The sequence below is a fragment of the Stomoxys calcitrans genome, chromosome 4 (assembly GCF_963082655.1).
Source record: "Stomoxys calcitrans chromosome 4, idStoCalc2.1, whole genome shotgun sequence".
In the NCBI taxonomy this organism is placed as follows: Eukaryota; Metazoa; Arthropoda; class Insecta; order Diptera; family Muscidae; genus Stomoxys; species Stomoxys calcitrans.
This window is the reverse complement of record NC_081555.1, coordinates 111,780,351-111,799,535: the sequence shown is the minus strand read 5'-3', so window position 1 is coordinate 111,799,535 and position 19,185 is coordinate 111,780,351. Positions and strand designations below refer to the sequence as shown.

Here is a 19,185-nt window from a genome sequence, read left to right as displayed (position 1 = left end):
GCGAAGCCTAGTTTCTCATACATATGCCCACATTTTCCAAATAATCGTCCACCTATCGAATTTTAGCCAAAAACTTGAAAAAATTACCCAAAAAACTGAAAAAGTAAATTTTGGGTGAACCACTGTGTAAAAACGGAAAATAGTAAGGCGATGAGACCGGCATCAAACGACAGCTAGGGAAGCCTAGTTTCCTATACATATGCAAACATTTTCCAAATAATCGTCCAACTATCGAATTTTAAGCAAAAACTTGAAAAAATTACCCAAAAAACTGAAAAAGTAAATTTTGGGTGAACCACTGTGCACAAATGGAAAATAGTAAGGCGATGAGACCGGCATCAAACGACAGCTAGGGAAGCCTAGTTTCTCATACATATGCCCACATTTTCCAAACAATCGTCCAACAATCGAATTTTAGGCAAATACTTGAAAAAATTACCCAAAATACTCGAAAAGTCAAGCTTGCGTGAACCAATTATTTTATTGTTTTTCATGAGGATTTTCACAAAGTGTACATTTAAAGGATTTTGGATTACTTAATTTGGAATAGTGTTGCTGACAGCCGTTGCACGTTTGGCGACCACATTCTTGGCATTCGATTCCATCTGCTGAAGTTATGCCGCAATGTATGCATATCGATATCATGTCATCACAGTTGTCGATGAGAACTTGTTTAATTTTGTGCCGGTAGGTGTTTGGGTTTTCAATACTTCTTAAATCTGATGAAGTTAAGATGGCTTCTACGAATTGGCATACATGGACGCCGCAATTAAATGTGTCGGCTTGAATGGCATGTGGTACTGTTGTTGGAATGTAACTAGTAGCATTGTTTTTAGAGACGAACGTTGTTAGCAAATGATCTAGCTTTCCTTTACACTCGCCCAGCGGATCGATGAAGGTAAAGGTTTTATTCTCCGTATTTATTATCACCAGTGTGAAATGTGATTGGTGTATTATTGGTATGATAACTTGCTTGTAGTTTTCTATTGGCAATTGCTGGTCCGTGTCCGAATAAAAATAGTGAGCACCTTCTTCACAATTAAAGCTTTTGGTCAACTGCGAACCGTGAATACTTAGTTGAATTGTAATGAAAATATCTACTACGTTAGAGTATAAAAAGTTTGTGCCTTCTAAGCTTTTAAATTCCGAAATATCTATTGTTGGGGGAAAAGTGACGTCCATGCTTCTTTTCTGATAGATGTCATCAAATTTAAGGAGAACGTAGCGGTCGTTTTTCTTTTTTCTTGGCAACATGTTGTATTTTTTCACTAGTTTTTCAAATACAAGATTCTTGTTGAAAGTTCTCTTCGCCTTGTGAGGGGTTCTTCGCCAATGTTCTTCATCTAAAGGCTGGTTTCTAGCTTTAGTTTTTTTAAAGCTAATATCACTATCGAGGCATTCATTACCAACCTCCTTCAGCTTCGCTTTGATATATGTCATAGATCTTCTGACATAATCGGCAGAACGTATGTTGCAACGTCCTTCAATGGTGTATTTTTTTATTACATTGAAATATGATTCCACAGGGCTGTTGGAAATGCGATGTTTTTTTGGATCAGGTTCAACGAATACTCCCATCATATTCGTCCAAAGCGGGGCATAAGTGGCATATTTCTTTAGCAATGTATTTGCAAACTTTTCGCTGTAAAACAAATTTTTTTCTCCCTGTAATTGCCTATTGCGTTTAATTGTGCAGTATATATGTAACGCTTTTATGTAAAATGGACTCTTTGTGTATTGAGCGTTGGTAATAGGAGGAAGAACTGATTCAGAAATATCATTGGTACCAACATTTTCCTTATCATTTCTTTCTTTAGCAAGTGCTGCAAGAACAGAGGCTGTATTTGTTGGGGACAACAAAATCAAAAACATCCTTTTGAGCCACGAATAAAAAATGTCAAAGCTATGAATATTCATAGCTTTTTGCAGTTGATGTTTAAAAAAATTTATCGAGTCCGCGTCCGAAAATGACTCTTCAATATCTTTGTAGGTAATTCTAGAAAAATGTGCAGAACATATCTGCACTATTACTATTTTTTTATTATTAACTTTGTTTTTAACTAAGGAGTAACATTTTGCCAAGTACTGCTCCAGGTCCGAAATCTTTAGTCCTTCATTGAAAACTGAAATAATTGCTTGTATAGATGCCATGCTCCAGTCGACAACAATTCGTCGAGCAATCGGCCACTGCAGGCTGTTGCAATAGCAAAATGTTTTTAAAAAAGAAAAAAAACGCTTAATATCTTCTGAAAAATGACTACACTGGAAAGACTCTGCTATGGGAAGTAAAATACCTTCCTTTTCATTACTATACCTAACATGTGCTATTAGGCTATACAAAAATACCCTTTTTGTCCGCTTTTCAAATTTTTTTAATATACTTCCCGTAGCATCAAAAAATAAAGTATTTCTACTCATCTTTAGAACTTTTTTGTTTTTGACATGCAAAGAGGATATTTGCTCTTTGGTGAATAAATAAATTTCCTGAGGAAGTCCAATATGTTGTATATATTCATTCCATTCTTTGTCCATATACATTTTGACTATATCAAAAAAGTTGTCCTGATCTCGGTCGAGTGCCCTTAATATTTCGGATTTGATTTTTCTGCTAACACTTTTTGTTGGAACTTGCTGTTTATTGCCTAACTTCCTAAGTGCAGCAGACTGCGAAATTAACTTGTTGTTTCTCCAATTAGAAGGAAACAAATTGGTGAGCTCAACCTTTGCTATATTTCTACCTACTTTTCGAATTTGATGAGTCTTTAACATTTTTGGATGAAAAACTTTAGTTTGTGTCGCGTGAACATAAGCTGTGATAGATTTTTGGGAAAGTAAGACAACAAATCGATACGAACCACAACCCTCCTTTTTATACAAACACTTTGAATAAAGCATTAGTTTTGTATTTGATACATTCCATTTAGAACTCGAGAAGTTAATCGGACAGACATTGTTCATAGCTTTGAATTTTTCCCTTGTCAAATCTTCTAAAAATGGCAATACTAAATCGTATCTACATTGCGATATAAAATGTTTATGTATAAATATTGCCTCCTGCACTGAAAAATCAAGATATCCTATAAACTCGCTATATTTATTGGATCTCTTTCTTTTTGGTGTTATAATGTCTTTTATAACCACTTCCTTATTGGGTAATTTGCTGGACTTAATTTGTTTTCTCAAAACTCTGTATTCTTCTGTTATGATGTCTGAATTGGTAGTTATGTTTATTAAGTCATTTTCAATATCTGCCCTAACACTATTCTGTTCTGTGGAGTTCAACATTTCATTATCAAGAAAAATTATCGAGTCCCCCAAATGTGTAACTGTCTCTTCCTCATTGAAAGCTATGACCTCATCTGTTATAAGGCCTGAATTGGTAGTTGAATAATTGTTAATAACTTCCTTAACATCATTCTCTTCTATGGAATTAGGTATTTCATTGTCATGGAAAATGATTGTTTCTACTAAATTTTTAATTCCTTCTTCCTCATTTAAAACTAGATTATCAGTAAGTTCGATTTGTAAGTCTTTCGTTGTGTCATTTATATTCGCACTTACATCGTCTTCAAACTGAGTTCTATCAAATTCGTTTGGGACATAATAAATACTCATGTCGCAAATGTTTTCAGGCACTACCCAAACGATGTCATTTACTTGAAGTTGTGCGCCACTGGAAGTATTGCTTACCAAGGATTTAATTGCAATTGGAGTACCTTCTGCAATGTCACCACATTCTAAAATAAAAATTGAAAGAAATAAATAGTACTTACTTAAACGTATAGCTCTTTTTGTTGAAAACACTCACCATGGACTTTAACATTTTCACAATTCGAACTCAAAATTTGGGTCTCTGTGATGTCTAATCCAATTGTTGTGATAGTCTTTTCAAAAAGAGGCATACAGTTGAGTTGTTTACATTTCATTTTGAATTCTTTTGTCAACTTTTTGAGTGATGTGCATTCAGAATTCTGAAATTTTTAAACAATATGTAATATTTTATACTTTGAAATAGAAAATAAATTAAACAAATATTTCAGAAGTGTGTAAACATGGACACTTTCACGCCTTACTGCATAAAGTTGACCAACTTTTCAATTCAAATAAAATGCAGACAAGTTAAAAGGTATTGTGCAGGATGGATATAAATGACGTAAGCCTTTCGAACTTTTCGTTAATCCCAATTTTTAAATAAATAATCTTTTCTATGTGAAGCTGCTATGGAAGTGAACATATAAAAAATTGCTCTTTATGGGGTTAATAAATTTGAATATATAAAAGGATCTATACACAAAACACTCGCCTTTAGGTAAAAAGGCTAACAGCAGAAAGTAACGCTGTTGAAATACATAGTTTTGCTAGTGCGTTATTATTAAGAGGTATTGCAAAATTTTAAGCGTACGGACATGCTTATATTAATTTAGAATGTCAAGACGAACAAGATTATTTATAATTCAATTCTGTAAACGGGATTAAAAATCGGTTTTTTCTGTATTGTTCAAATGATGGCCGATATCATTTCATTTACAAGATCAATCGCATTCCATATACAAACATTGATAACAAGCATTGCAGACATTCAACGGGACTTGTACTGTCAGGTGTATTTCATAAAAATTCTTCAATGTTTTTCGTATTATACTTCAAAAATTTTCACAAAAATTTGACTAACATTTAGATTTATTGATTTTCGATGGCTAGAAGAACACTAGAAGGTGAAAAGTAAAGAATTTGAGTTCGCTTTCATTTATTTTTACTAAGACCATAAATACACTAATATTAAATACCCAAAGATATAATTATAATAAATTTTCTTCTTAACAAGCAATTTCAAGGATTTTTTTTTTGGCAAAATACATTGATTTTTTTTTATAAAATTTTCTTTGAAAACAACTTTCAATAAATGTATCTCCACAAATATTTTCAAGGAAAATGTCTTCAAAAACCTAATTTAAGGGAATTTGTATCTAAGGACAACATTTTAATAAAATTTTCTCTAAAGACAAAATTTTAATTAAATTTTCTCTAAAGACAAAATTTTAATTAAATTTTCTCTAAAGACAAAACTAAAAAAAAAATAATCAAAAAAATTAAATAAAAAATTAATTTTTCTCCTGCCCTATTTTTGATTCATTTTAAAACTATGCAGATCGGGATAAATATTCGCAAATAATAAAGACACTCAAAGCTAAGTTCATCAAAATTCATATCGACAATTTCGGCCAAAATTTTGGTAAAAATACTTCAAATCGTCACGTCGTCCTCCTGCTATTAGGCTATTTTACAAGCTGCTTCAAGGTAATGTGCCTCATCTTTGCAAAACTCTTATTGGTTTTCTGGATTTAAGAAACTTAATTACTTCATTAAACAAACCCTTCATTAAACAAACCCTTCAATGCAAATTCGGCAATAATTATGTATGAGTGCTACATCCAAATTTGTGAACCGATTTTGATGAAATTTCGCAGATATGTTAAGATCAGTAACAAAACGAAACAAACAAGTGTAAATCGGGCGATACATATATATTGGAACTATATCCAATTCTGAACCGAATTTGCCAAAATTTTGCAGTTATGTTAAGATCAGTTACGGAATAATTCATGCCAAATATTGTGCAGATCGGCTGAAAATTTTAGCTACTACTGCCATTTAAGTGAAAACCGGGCGATACCTATATAGGGGAGCTATATCTAAATCTCAACCGATTTTTACCAAAATCAATAGCGTTCATTCTTGGGCCAAAAGAGTGATATGTGCAAAAGTTCGTAATGATTGGACAAATACGACCTGTACTTTTATTACAAGAATACATGGACTCTCAGACGGACAGACGGATAAACGGACATGGCTAAATCGAATAAGAAAGTGATTCTGAGTCGATCGGCATACTTATCAATGGGTCTAGCTCTTCTCCTTCTTAGCGTTGCAAACAAATGCACAAACTTATAATATCCTGCACCAGTTAGCTATAGGTAAAGGGTGATTTTTTTGAGGTTAGGATTTTCATGCATTAGTATTTGACAGATCACGTGGGATTTCAGACATGGTGTCAAAGAGAAAGATGCTCAGTATGCTTTGACATTTCATCATGAATAGACTTACTAACGAGCAACGCTTGCAAATCATTGAATTTTATTACCAAAATCAGTGTTCGGTTCGAAATGTGTTCAAATTTTGACAAATTTTGTTCAGCGATGAGGCTCATTTCTGGTTGAATGGCTACGTAAATAAGCAAAATTGCCGCATTTGGAGTGAAGAGCAACCAGAAGCCGTTCAAGAACTGCCCATGCATCCCGAAAAATGCACTGTTTGGTGTGGTTTGTACGCTGGTGGAATCATTGGACCGTATTTTTTCAAAGATGCTGTTGGACGCAACGTTACGGTGAATGAACACATTTCGAACCGAACACTGATTTTGGTAATAAAATTCAATGATTTGCAAGCGTTGCTCGTTAGTAAGTCTATTCATGATGAAATGTCAAAGCATACTGAGCATCTTTCTCTTTGACACCATGTCTGAAATCCCACGTGATCTGTCAAATACTAATGCATGAAAATCCTAACCTCAAAACCTCAAAAAAATCACCCTTTATCATAACGGGGCACATAGGACTACTTATGTAAAATTGGTGCGCCAAGTGATAGCATGTGTAGGGCATGCGGGGAAGATTGACACATTGGAGCATTTCCTTTGTTATTGCCCGGCTTTTGCGTTTAACAGATACCGGCACTTAGGTGGAGAAACAATATCAAACACGAACCAACTTAGGGGTGTGGTATTGAAAACAATTAAGTATTTTGTAAGTAACACGGAATTCCAAACTAAAAATTTTCTTTTTAGAGGTTACTTTATAGTTTTTAGAGCGCGCAATAAGCCGATTATTGGCTTAGGTGTATGTCCATAGTGGCATGGGGCGGATTTACAACTGCACCCTCTTTTTAACCTAACCTATAATATCCTGTACTACAGTGGTGGTTAAGGGTATAAATAGACCGGTCAACATACAGACAGACGGACAGACATACATAAATAGATCGACATAACTAGATCGAATCAGAAAATGATTCCGAAACGATCGGTGTACTTAAGAATTAGTCTTCTGGATTTTACAAACAAAAACACTAAGTTATAATACCCTGTACTACATTGCTGGTGAAGAGTATAAATGTTTCACTAAGTTTTAGTCTTTTGCTGTTTAAATTTTAAGAAAATCAATATGAACAAATATTTTTTCAACACAATCGACTGGTTAATGGTTTTTAGAAAAGTTTGCGTGAAATTTAATTTTGAAGTTTATTTTGCAAGAAAACCAATTTGTTCGACAATTTTTCTACATTATCAAGAAATTAACATTAAAAGTTTCGACACAGTCGTAAGACAATAATGAAATATGCAAATGTAGAATAACGGAGTATTTTGGCAAAATAATAAATAATTTGGAAAGGTCCCAAATTTTTTTTTCTTTTTTATATACGAATATATGTGTAGAGATTCGTTTGCACTTTCATTATTCATATTTATAAGAAAATGTTTCAAAGTAGCTAGAGATATGTAAGAATTTCTTCCACTTTTGATAAAACAAATTATGTGAAACGGCTTAAATGGTTCACAGATATAAAGAAGATATGTGTACTTACAAGTCGGCATACTGAGGCGTAAATTTTTAATCGTTGGTGTAATTTGTCTCCGATGGGCTTACGAAACACTTCTGTAACTTTATTCATACGATCAAATATGTCCAAATATATGCTGTTGGTTTTAATTTTTAGGAAATTTTCCAGCGTGGCACCACTATTCTCTTTAGCATTTAAAAAGTACAACTTGACGAAAACACTGAAATAGCTTTTTCTATTCATTTTTAAATTGTCTATAATTGCACTGTTCACTTTTTTAAATTAATTTTTCACAATTTATATGTATACAACTTTGCAAATTATAACTTTTCGCTTTGATGATCAAACACAGACTAGAAATCGAAAGGGGAAATCAAAACCGAAGTATTTTTTTAAAGATCGGTGAAAATACCCTTTAATGACAGGTAGACTCCAATAAAAACCTTAAATGATCAAGATATTTGCAAAAAATTGAGTCAAGTCGCGTACACAGGTAACCAACTTTGCCACTTTGTTAATAAAATGCAAAATGATACAAAATCCTTCATTGACTTAGAAAAGTCAGGCAGGGATATTTTACAATAAAAAGTAGTAAACCTTCTAATGTGAAAACCCAATCCAATGAGAAAACACACGTGTATGGGATGCTTCACCGCAGATGATCAAAATATTTGCAAATACTTGGGCGAAATCTACAACACAGGTACACAACTTAACCCACATATCTATTCATTCAAAAATGCAAAAGGATACAAAACCTTTCATTGATTTTGAAATCCCAGGCAAGGAAATTTCACATTACAAAGGTAAAAAAATTTATGTATAAGAAACTCGGCTTCGCTAGCTGTCGTTTGATGCCGGTCTCATCGCCTTACTATTTTCCATTTGTGCACAGTGGTTCACCCAAAATTTACTTTTTCAGTTTTTTGGGTAATTTTTTCAAGTCTTTGCCTAAAATTCGATAGTTGGACGATTATTTGGAAAATGTGAGCATATGTATAGGAAACTAGGCTTCCCTAGCTGTCGTTTGATGCCGGTCTCATCGCCTTACTATTTTCCGTTTTACACAGTGGTTCACCCAAAATTTACCTTTTTAGTTTTTTGGGTAATTTTTTCAAGTTTTAGCCTAAAATTCGATAGTTGAACGATTATTTGGAAAATGTGGGCATATGTATGAGAAACTAGGCTTCCCTAGCTATCGTTTGATGCCGGTCTCATCGCCTTACTATTTTCCGTTTTCGCACAGTGGTTCACGCAAAATTTACTTTTTCAGTTTTTTGGGTAATTTTTTCAAGTTTTTGGCTAAAATTCGATAGTTAGACGATTATTTGGAAAATGTTTGCATATGTATAGGAAACTAGGCTTCCCTAGCTGTCGTTTGATGCCGGTCTCATCGCCTTACTATTTTCCGTTTTCACACAGTGGTTCACCCAAAATTTACTTTTTCAGTTTTTTGGGTAATTTTTTCAAGTTTTTGGCTAAAATTCGATAGTTAGACGATTATTTCGAAAATATTTGCATATGTATGAGAAACTAGGCTTCCCTAGCTGTCGTTTGATGCCGGTCTCATCGCCTTACTATTTTCCGTTTTCACACAGTGGTTCACCCAAAATTTACTTTTTCAGTTTTTTGGGTAATTTTTTCAAGTTTTTGGCTAAAATTCGATAGTTAGACGATTATTTCGAAAATATTTGCATATGTATGAGAAACTAGGCTTCCCTAGCTGTCGTTTGATGCCGGTCTCATCGCCTTACTATTTTCCATTTGTGCACAGTGGTTCACCCAAAATTTACTTTTTCAGTTTTTTGGGTAATTTTTTCAAGTTTTTGCTTAAAATTCGATAGTTGGACGATTATTTGGAAAATGTTTGCATATGTATAGGAAACTAGGCTTCGCTAGCTGTCGTTTGATGCCGGTCTCATCGCCTTACTATTTTCCGTTTTCACACAGTGGTTCACCCAAAATTTACTTTTTCAGTTTTTTGGGTAATTTTTTCAAGTTTTTGGCTAAAATTCGATAGTTAGACGATTATTTGGAAAATGTGAGCATATGTATGAGAAACTAGGCTTTGCTAGCTGTCGTTTGATGCCGGTCTCATCGCCTTACTATTTTCCGTTTTCGCACAGTGGTTCACGCAAAATTTACTTTTTCAGTTTTTTGGGTAATTTTTTCAAGTTTTTGGCTAAAATTCGATAGTTAGACGATTATTTGGAAAATGTTTGCATATGTATAGGAAACTAGGCTTCCCTAGCTGTCGTTTGATGCCGGTCTCATCGCCTTACTATTTTCCGTTTTTACACAGTGGTTCACCCAAAATTTACTTTTTCAGTTTTTTGGGTAATTTTTTCAAGTTTTTGCCTAAAATTCGATATTTAGACGATTATTTGGAAAATGTGAGCATATGTATGAGAAACTAGGCTTCCCTAGCTGTCGTTTGATGCCGGTCTCATCGCCTTACTATTTTCCGTTTTTACACAGTGGTTCACGCAAAATTTACTTTTTCAGTTTTTTGGGTAATTTTTTCAAGTTTTTGCCTAAAATTCGATAGTTAGACGATTATTTGGAAAATGTTTGCATATGTATAGGAAACTAGGCTTCGCTAGCTGTCGTTTGATGCCGGTCTCATCGCCTTACTATTTTCCGTTTTCACACAGTGGTTCACCCAAAATTTACTTTTTCAGTTTTTTGGGTAATTTTTTCAAGTTTTTGGCTAAAATTCGATAGGTGGACGATTATTTGGAAAATGTGGGCATATGTATGAGAAACTAGGCTTCCCTAGCTGTCGTTTGATGCCGGTCTCATCGCCTTACTATTTTCCGTTTTTACACAGTGGTTCACCCAAAATTTACTTTTTCAGTTTTTTGGGTAATTTTTTCAAGTTTTTGGCTAAAATTCGATAGGTGGACGATTATTTGGAAAATGTGGGCATATGTATGAGAAACTAGGCTTCGCTAGCTGTCGTTTGATGCCGGTCTCATCGCCTTACTATTTTCCATTTGTGCACAGTGGTTCACCCAAAATTTACTTTTTCAGTTTTTTGGGTAATTTTTTCAAGTTTTTGGCTAAAATTCGATAGGTGGACGATTATTTGGAAAATGTGGGCATATGTATGAGAAACTAGGCTTCGCTAGCTGTCGTTTGATGCCGGTCTCATCGCCTTACTATTTTCCGTTTTCACACAGTGGTTCACCCAAAATTTACTTTTTTTAATTTTTGGGTAATTTTTTCAAGTCTTTGCCTAAAATTCGATAGTTGGACGATTATTTGGAAAATGTTTGCATATGTATAGGAAACTAGGCTTCCCTAGCTGTCGTTTGATGCCGGTCTCATCGCCTTACTATTTTCCGTTTTTACACAGTGGTTCACCCAAAATTTACTTTTTCAGTTTTTTGGGTAATTTTTTCAAGTTTTTGCCTAAAATTCGATAGTTAGACGATTATTTGGAAAATGTGAGCATATGTATGAGAAACTAGGCTTTGCTAGCTGTCGTTTGATGCCGGTCTCATCGCCTTACTATTTTCCGTTTTCGCACAGTGGTTCACGTAAAATTTACTTTTTCAGTTTTTTGGGTAATTTTTTCAAGTTTTTGGCTAAAATTCGATAGTTAGACGATTATTTGGAAAATGTGAGCATATGTATGAGAAACTAGGCTTTGCTAGCTGTCGTTTGATGCCGGTCTCATCGCCTTACTATTTTCCGTTTTCGCACAGTGGTTCACGCAAAATTTACTTTTTCAGTTTTTTGGGTAATTTTTTCAAGTTTTTGGCTAAAATTCGATAGTTAGACGATTATTTGGAAAATGTTTGCATATGTATAGGAAACTAGGCTTCGCTAGCTGTCGTTTGATGCCGGTCTCATCGCCTTACTATTTTCCGTTTTCACACAGTGGTTCACCCAAAATTTACTTTTTCAGTTTTTTGGGTAATTTTTTCAAGTTTTTGGCTAAAATTCGATAGGTGGACGATTATTTGGAAAATGTGGGCATATGTATGAGAAACTAGGCTTCCCTAGCTGTCGTTTGATGCCGGTCTCATCGCCTTACTATTTTCCGTTTTTACACAGTGGTTCACGCAAAATTTACTTTTTCAGTTTTTTGGGTAATTTTTTCAAGTTTTTGCCTAAAATTCGATAGTTAGACGATTATTTGGAAAATGTTTGCATATGTATAGGAAACTAGGCTTCGCTAGCTGTCGTTTGATGCCGGTCTCATCGCCTTACTATTTTCCGTTTTCACACAGTGGTTCACCCAAAATTTACTTTTTCAGTTTTTTGGGTAATTTTTTCAAGTTTTTGGCTAAAATTCGATAGGTGGACGATTATTTGGAAAATGTGGGCATATGTATGAGAAACTAGGCTTCCCTAGCTGTCGTTTGATGCCGGTCTCATCGCCTTACTATTTTCCGTTTTTACACAGTGGTTCACCCAAAATTTACTTTTTCAGTTTTTTGGGTAATTTTTTCAAGTTTTTGGCTAAAATTCGATAGGTGGACGATTATTTGGAAAATGTGGGCATATGTATGAGAAACTAGGCTTCGCTAGCTGTCGTTTGATGCCGGTCTCATCGCCTTACTATTTTCCATTTGTGCACAGTGGTTCACCCAAAATTTACTTTTTCAGTTTTTTGGGTAATTTTTTCAAGTTTTTGGCTAAAATTCGATAGGTGGACGATTATTTGGAAAATGTGGGCATATGTATGAGAAACTAGGCTTCGCTAGCTGTCGTTTGATGCCGGTCTCATCGCCTTACTATTTTCCGTTTTCACACAGTGGTTCACCCAAAATTTACTTTTTTTAATTTTTGGGTAATTTTTTCAAGTCTTTGCCTAAAATTCGATAGTTGGACGATTATTTAGAAAATGTTTGCATATGTATAGGAAACTAGGCTTCCCTAGCTGTCGTTTGATGCCGGTCTCATCGCCTTACTATTTTCCGTTTTTACACAGTGGTTCACCCAAAATTTACTTTTTCAGTTTTTTGGGTAATTTTTTCAAGTTTTTGCCTAAAATTCGATAGTTAGACGATTATTTGGAAAATGTGAGCATATGTATGAGAAACTAGGCTTTGCTAGCTGTCGTTTGATGCCGGTCTCATCGCCTTACTATTTTCCGTTTTCGCACAGTGGTTCACGTAAAATTTACTTTTTCAGTTTTTTGGGTAATTTTTTCAAGTTTTTGGCTAAAATTCGATAGTTAGACGATTATTTCGAAAATATTTGCATATGTATGAGAAACTAGGCTTTGCTAGCTGTCGTTTGATGCCGGTCTCATCGCCTTACTATTTTCCATTTGTGCACAGTGGTTCACCCAAAATTTACTTTTTCAGTTTTTTGGGTAATTTTTTCAAGTTTTTGCTTAAAATTCGATAGTTGGACGATTATTTGGAAAATGTTTGCATATGTATAGGAAACTAGGCTTCGCTAGCTGTCGTTTGATGCCGGTCTCATCGCCTTACTATTTTCCGTTTTCACACAGTGGTTCACCCAAAATTTACTTTTTCAGTTTTTTGGGTAATTTTTTCAAGTTTTTGGCTAAAATTCGATAGGTGGACGATTATTTGGAAAATGTGGGCATATGTATGAGAAACTAGGCTTCCCTAGCTGTCGTTTGATGCCGGTCTCATCGCCTTACTATTTTCCGTTTTCACACAGTGGTTCACCCAAAATTTACTTTTTCAGTTTTTTGGGTAATTTTTTCAAGTTTTTGCCTAAAATTCGATAGTTGGACGATTATTTGGAAAATGTTTGCATATGTATAGGAAACTAGGCTTCCCTAGCTGTCGTTTGATGCCGGTCTCATCGCCTTACTATTTTCCGTTTTTACACAGTGGTTCACCCAAAATTTACTTTTGCAGTTTTTTGGGTAATTTTTTCAAGTTTTTGCCTAAAATTCGATAGTTAGACGATTATTTGGAAAATGTGGGCATATGTATGAGAAACTAGGCTTCCCTAGCTGTCGTTTGATGCCGGTCTCATCGCCTTACTATTTTCCATTTGTGCACAGTGGTTCACCCAAAATTTACTTTTTCAGTTTTTTGGGTAATTTTTTCAAGTTTTTGCTTAAATTTCGATAGTTGGACGATTATTTGGAAAATGTTTGCATATGTATAGGAAACTAGGCTTCGCTAGCTGTCGTTTGATGCCGGTCTCATCGCCTTACTATTTTCCGTTTTCACACAGTGGTTCACCCAAAATTTACTTTTTCAGTTTTTTGGGTAATTTTTTCAAGTTTTTGGCTAAAATTCGATAGTTAGACGATTATTTCGAAAATATTTGCATATGTATGAGAAACTAGGCTTCCCTAGCTGTCGTTTGATGCCGGTCTCATCGCCTTACTATTTTCCGTTTTCACACAGTGGTTCACCCAAAATTTACTTTTTCAGTTTTTTGGGTAATTTTTTCAAGTTTTTGGCTAAAATTCGATAGTTAGACGATTATTTCGAAAATATTTGCATATGTATGAGAAACTAGGCTTCCCTAGCTGTCGTTTGATGCCGGTCTCATCGCCTTACTATTTTCCATTTGTGCACAGTGGTTCACCCAAAATTTACTTTTTCAGTTTTTTGGGTAATTTTTTCAAGTTTTTGCTTAAAATTCGATAGTTGGACGATTATTTGGAAAATGTTTGCATATGTATAGGAAACTAGGCTTCGCTAGCTGTCGTTTGATGCCGGTCTCATCGCCTTACTATTTTCCGTTTTCACACAGTGGTTCACCCAAAATTTACTTTTTCAGTTTTTTGGGTAATTTTTTCAAGTTTTTGGCTAAAATTCGATAGTTAGACGATTATTTCGAAAATATTTGCATATGTATGAGAAACTAGGCTTCCCTAGCTGATGCCGGTCTCATCGCCTTACTATTTTCCGTTTTCACACAGTGGTTCACCCAAAATTTACTTTTTCAGTTTTTTGGGTAATTTTTTCAAGTTTTTGGCTAAAATTCGATAGTTAGACGATTATTTCGAAAATATTTGCATATGTATGAGAAACTAGGCTTCCCTAGCTGTCGTTTGATGCCGGTCTCATCGCCTTACTATTTTCCATTTGTGCACAGTGGTTCACCCAAAATTTACTTTTTCAGTTTTTTGGGTAATTTTTTCAAGTTTTTGGCTAAAATTCGATAGTTAGACGATTATTTCGAAAATATTTGCATATGTATAGGAAACTAGGCTTCCCTAGCTGTCGTTTGATGCCGGTCTCATCGCCTTACTATTTTCCGTTTTCACACAGTGGTTCACCCAAAATTTACTTTTTCAGTTTTTTGGGTAATTTTTTCAAGTTTTTGGCTAAAATTCGATAGTTAGACGATTATTTGGAAAATGTGAGCATATGTATGAGAAACTAGGCTTTGCTAGCTGTCGTTTGATGCCGGTCTCATCGCCTTACTATTTTCCGTTTTCGCACAGTGGTTCACGCAAAATTTACTTTTTCAGTTTTTTGGGTAATTTTTTCAAGTTTTTGGCTAAAATTCGATAGTTAGACGATTATTTGGAAAATGTTTGCATATGTATAGGAAACTAGGCTTCCCTAGCTGTCGTTTGATGCCGGTCTCATCGCCTTACTATTTTCCATTTGTGCACAGTGGATCAATGAATTTTACAATTTTCTTTATCTTGTTAGTACACCTTGCCGTTATCGAGGGAACTAAATTATAATGTTGGATCACCTTATTATTTTCTAGATCTTTTTTTGGTTTTTTGTGTGTTTGAAATTTAATTTTTATGAACAAATACTTTATTTAAATTAATTAATTGCCTACAAAGTTCCTTAACAGTGTTCTGCTAATGGCAGTAACAGAGAACTGTTAAGTCAGTGGTTTGTGTCTCCACTAGTTAAATTCGGAATTTATCTTCACACACATATACAGCTCGTGGTTCATACGTGGCCTATATTCGCCATTAACGCAAACTGGTACATACATTTTGCGAAGAATCTTTCTCTCAAATACTCCAAGCACTGCCTCATCTGCTTTCACAAGTACCCATGTTTCAGAACCATATAACAACACGGGTAGTATCAGTGTCTTGTATAGTGTCATCTTCGCCTGTCGAGAGGTGGCCTTGTTTCTAAACTGCTTACTTAGTCCAAAGTAGCATCTGTTTGTCAGTATTATTCTTCGCTTTATCTCAAATCTGGTGTCATTCGTTTCGGTTACGGCGGTGCCGATGTGAATAAACAACATACGCAATCGCCTTTTTATGATTTTTCTCAGTAGGATATGCATCTTTGGCAAACCCAAATCGCTCATGCAAATTTGGTCCAGTTTAACTCAGGTAACCGGGGAACTTTCTCCTAACCGGAATATCCACGTTTCCAACATATGCAACCACCTTCTTCCAGATACATTTAAAAATTGACCATTTATATATTGAGAAGACAATACACGGAGGTTTCCCTTTACTCACATATTCCTGTAGATCTATAGAACCTTGAATTAGCGTCATACATCTTTTTTATAGTTCTTAATCTTATGGTAATACTAACACCTAAAATTTCCACCAACTTCATTATTGACTTCAATTCTCCTTATTGAGAGACCTCAAAGTCTAACAATACTAACATTGCAAACTCCTTGACAGCCAAAAAGCTTTCTATATAATGAAGACCGCTTCAGTGGCCTAGTCATTGCTATTGGCGTCCTTTTATCGGGACAGTCGAGGCTTTCCCTTCAAACATATACCTTGCTGGCATAGAACTCTATTAAAATTTCTTCAATTCTTTTAAATTCTTATGCTTCTTGTTTTGCCATTCTATTGAATCGCAAAAAAAATCTGAAACTACACCACCACCATTGCCACTAAAAGTGCACCCCCACCAGAGCAGGAAATAAATGAGCCAACATCAAGAAAATCACTGTCTAGGTAACCAGCGATTAAGTGAAGTTTTCATTATAATGCCACAGCCATAGCTACGATTACAACATTGACAGAGAAAAGTGCCGACATTGATGGTGCAAAAACCACACTTAGTCCCATTTCCCATTGTCTGGGTGATGGTGATGGGAAACTTTAGCGAAACTAAATGCAATACAACAAATTGTATATCCTTAATATGAACACTACCTACCTAAGGAAGGAAAAACTTCAAGCCAGACGAAAAAAAAGTTTTTTGTAGCCGTTTTTCTTTGGCTTTTTGTAGCCAAATGTAAAAATCGTGTCTAAAAAGAAGTTGTAGCCACAAAAGCAGATACTTCGGTGGCAGTAATTGGCTGGCGAAATAAGTTTTTATCTTGATACAAAGTTTTGATACCCTTCATCATGTGAGGGTAGCATAAGACAATATTCACACCGCAAGGATACAGTTCAATGAACTTGCTAGGATTACAAATCTTTTTAAATCCACCACTGTAGCTTTTGATTTTGTCACGTATTTAAAAACATATCGAAATATTGATATTGACGAACCTCTAAAGTTTCAATGTTATTGATTTTATAAAGCTTTGGAACAAAGAGGGATGTTTTGTAATATTTTTACAACCGAGAAGGCTCACAGATGTTGGGCACTAAGTAGACGGGCCGTAGGCTCAAAATGGGGCCCGAATCTGACTATTGTCTACTGGCACTATATGAGCGTGATTAGACCAATACTTACTTGCGCCTCAGTAGTTTGGTCGGCTGCGATGAAAAAAAAGTGCAAAGTAAGGATAATACAACAGGTTCAGATAACATATTGTCTTGGTATAGACGGAGCAATGAGGACCACTCCCACTAGGGCAATAGAGACTATTTTAGATACCCGTCAAGTTTCAACATCTTTGCGGACAGTAAACAGGCCATAAGGGCAATAACAACCAGGACGGTAAGTTCACGAACAGTCTTGGAATGTAAGAAGGAGATTAACACCTTCTCTGAGGATGGCACTATCCTCATCGTTTGGGTGCCGTGTCATTGCGGAGTAATTGGAACTGAGAAAGCAAACGATTTGGTAGTTAAGGCAATAGAACTGCCGCCAATAAACTTGGTTAACCCGAAGCCTTTCGGGCCGACGACGGGAAATTTCGAACAGTGAGTTGTGTCAGACTTCTCGACCTCCTTGTTTAATACGTCCGATACGATTTAGGGTCTATATGATTAGTGTCTGTACGATTTAGGGTCTTAAAAGGCGCATTTATTGGGAAATTTGGGGCTGAAAGTTGTGTTAGGCCTCTCGACATCCTTGTTTAATTTGGCCCAGAACGGTCCAGATTTGAATATAGCTATCGTATAAACCGATCTTTCAATTAAAGGTCTGGGGCCCACAAAGCAAATTGCAAATTTTGCTCACGAACATTCCACTGAGGAACAGGGGCAAACTTCTCACATATCAATGAGTGAATCAGTCAAATTTAAGCAATGATAAGAGGACTCCTTTTTATAGACGAGTCCGAACGTCGTGCCGCAGTGCGAGACCTCTTTGGGGAGAAGTTTTTACACGGTATAGTTCCTCACAAATGTTGCCAGCATTAGGAGGGGAAAACCACCGCTGTTTATATCCTAATCCACCACTGTGGTACAGGGTATTATAGATTTGTGCATTTGTTTGTAACGCTAAGAAGGAGAAGAACTAGATCCATTGATAAGTATACCGATCGACTCTGAATCACTTTCTGATTCAATTTAGCCATGTCCATCTGTGAGTCCATATATTTTTGTAATCAAAGTGCAGATCGTATTTGTTGTCCAATCATCACGAAATTTTGCACATATCACTTGTTTGGCTCAAGGACGAACGCTATTAATTTTGAAAAAATCGGTTCAGATTTAGATATAGCTCCCATATACATGTATCGCCCGATTTTCACTTAAATAGCCGTAGTAAGGACAATTTTCATCCGATCTGCACAAAATTTCGCACGGATTGTTTTGTTACTGATCTTAACATATCTGCAAATTTTCACCAAAATCGGTTCAGATTTAGATATAGCTCCCATATATATGTATCGCCCGATTTGCACTTAAATGGCCGTATTAGCTACAATTTTCAACCGATCTGCACAAAATTTGGCACGGCTTGTATTGTTATTGGTCTTGATATATCTGCTAAATTTTATCAAAATCCGTTCAGATTTAGATATAGCTCCCATATATATGTATCAACCGATTTACACTTATATGGCCGCAGTAGCTAAAATTGTCAACCGATCTGCACAAAACTTGTCACGGATTGTTTTGTTACTGATCTTAACATATGTGCAAGATTTCATCAAAATCGGTTCAGATTTGGATAAAGCTCCAATATATATCACTCGGTTTACACTTATAAGGCTGTAATAAACCCAATTCGTAACCGATATGCACAAAATTTGGCACGGATTGGTTTGTTACTGATCTTTACATATGTGCAAGATTTCATCAAAATCGTTTCAGATTTGGATGTAGCATCCATATATATTTATTGCCGGATTTGCACTTATATGGCCGTAGTAACAACAATTTTCAAACGATCTGTTTATTAGTTGGTTCAGATTTAGATATAGCTCTCATATACATATAAATTTATACTAGCTGACCCGGGCCCGCTCCGCTGCGCCTTCTTTTACTTTATAAGGAACAAAATGTTCCTTGGAATAATTAATTTCGACAAAGAGCTTTTAGTG

General features: G+C 35.3%; 2 protein-coding genes across 3 annotated transcripts in view; one reads left to right on the top strand and one right to left on the bottom strand.

The window, feature by feature from the left end:
- The window catches only part of LOC106091912 (tyrosine-protein phosphatase 10D), a 457,577-nt gene that overhangs the window by 196,224 nt on the left and 242,168 nt on the right, over nucleotides 1–19,185 (top strand). The gene's annotated exons all lie outside the window — the stretch shown is intronic.
- LOC106095326 (uncharacterized) lies at nucleotides 550–3,962 on the bottom strand. Its single transcript, XM_059368145.1, has 3 exons — nucleotides 3,809–3,962; nucleotides 3,562–3,737; nucleotides 550–1,838 (listed from the first exon to the last, which is right to left on the bottom strand). The coding sequence occupies exons 1-3, from the start codon at nucleotides 3,924–3,926 to the stop codon at nucleotides 1,713–1,715; spliced, it is 420 nt and encodes a 139-aa protein (XP_059224128.1). The 5' UTR covers nucleotides 3,927–3,962; the 3' UTR covers nucleotides 550–1,712.

Excerpts from the sequence above, each read along its gene's own strand:
- LOC106095326 (XM_059368145.1), bottom strand. The coding sequence starts at position 3,926 with ATGAAATGTAAACAACTCAACTGTATGCCTCTTTTTGAAAAGACTATC. Across the intron at positions 3,738-3,808 it reads TGAAAATGTTAAAGTCCATG|AATGTGGTGACATTGCAGAA; the intron begins GTGAGTGTTTTC and ends TTTTTATTTTAG. Across the intron at positions 1,839-3,561 it reads GAACTCAGTTTGAAGACGAT|CCTCTGTTCTTGCAGCACTT; the intron begins GTAAGTGCGAAT and ends CAACAAATACAG.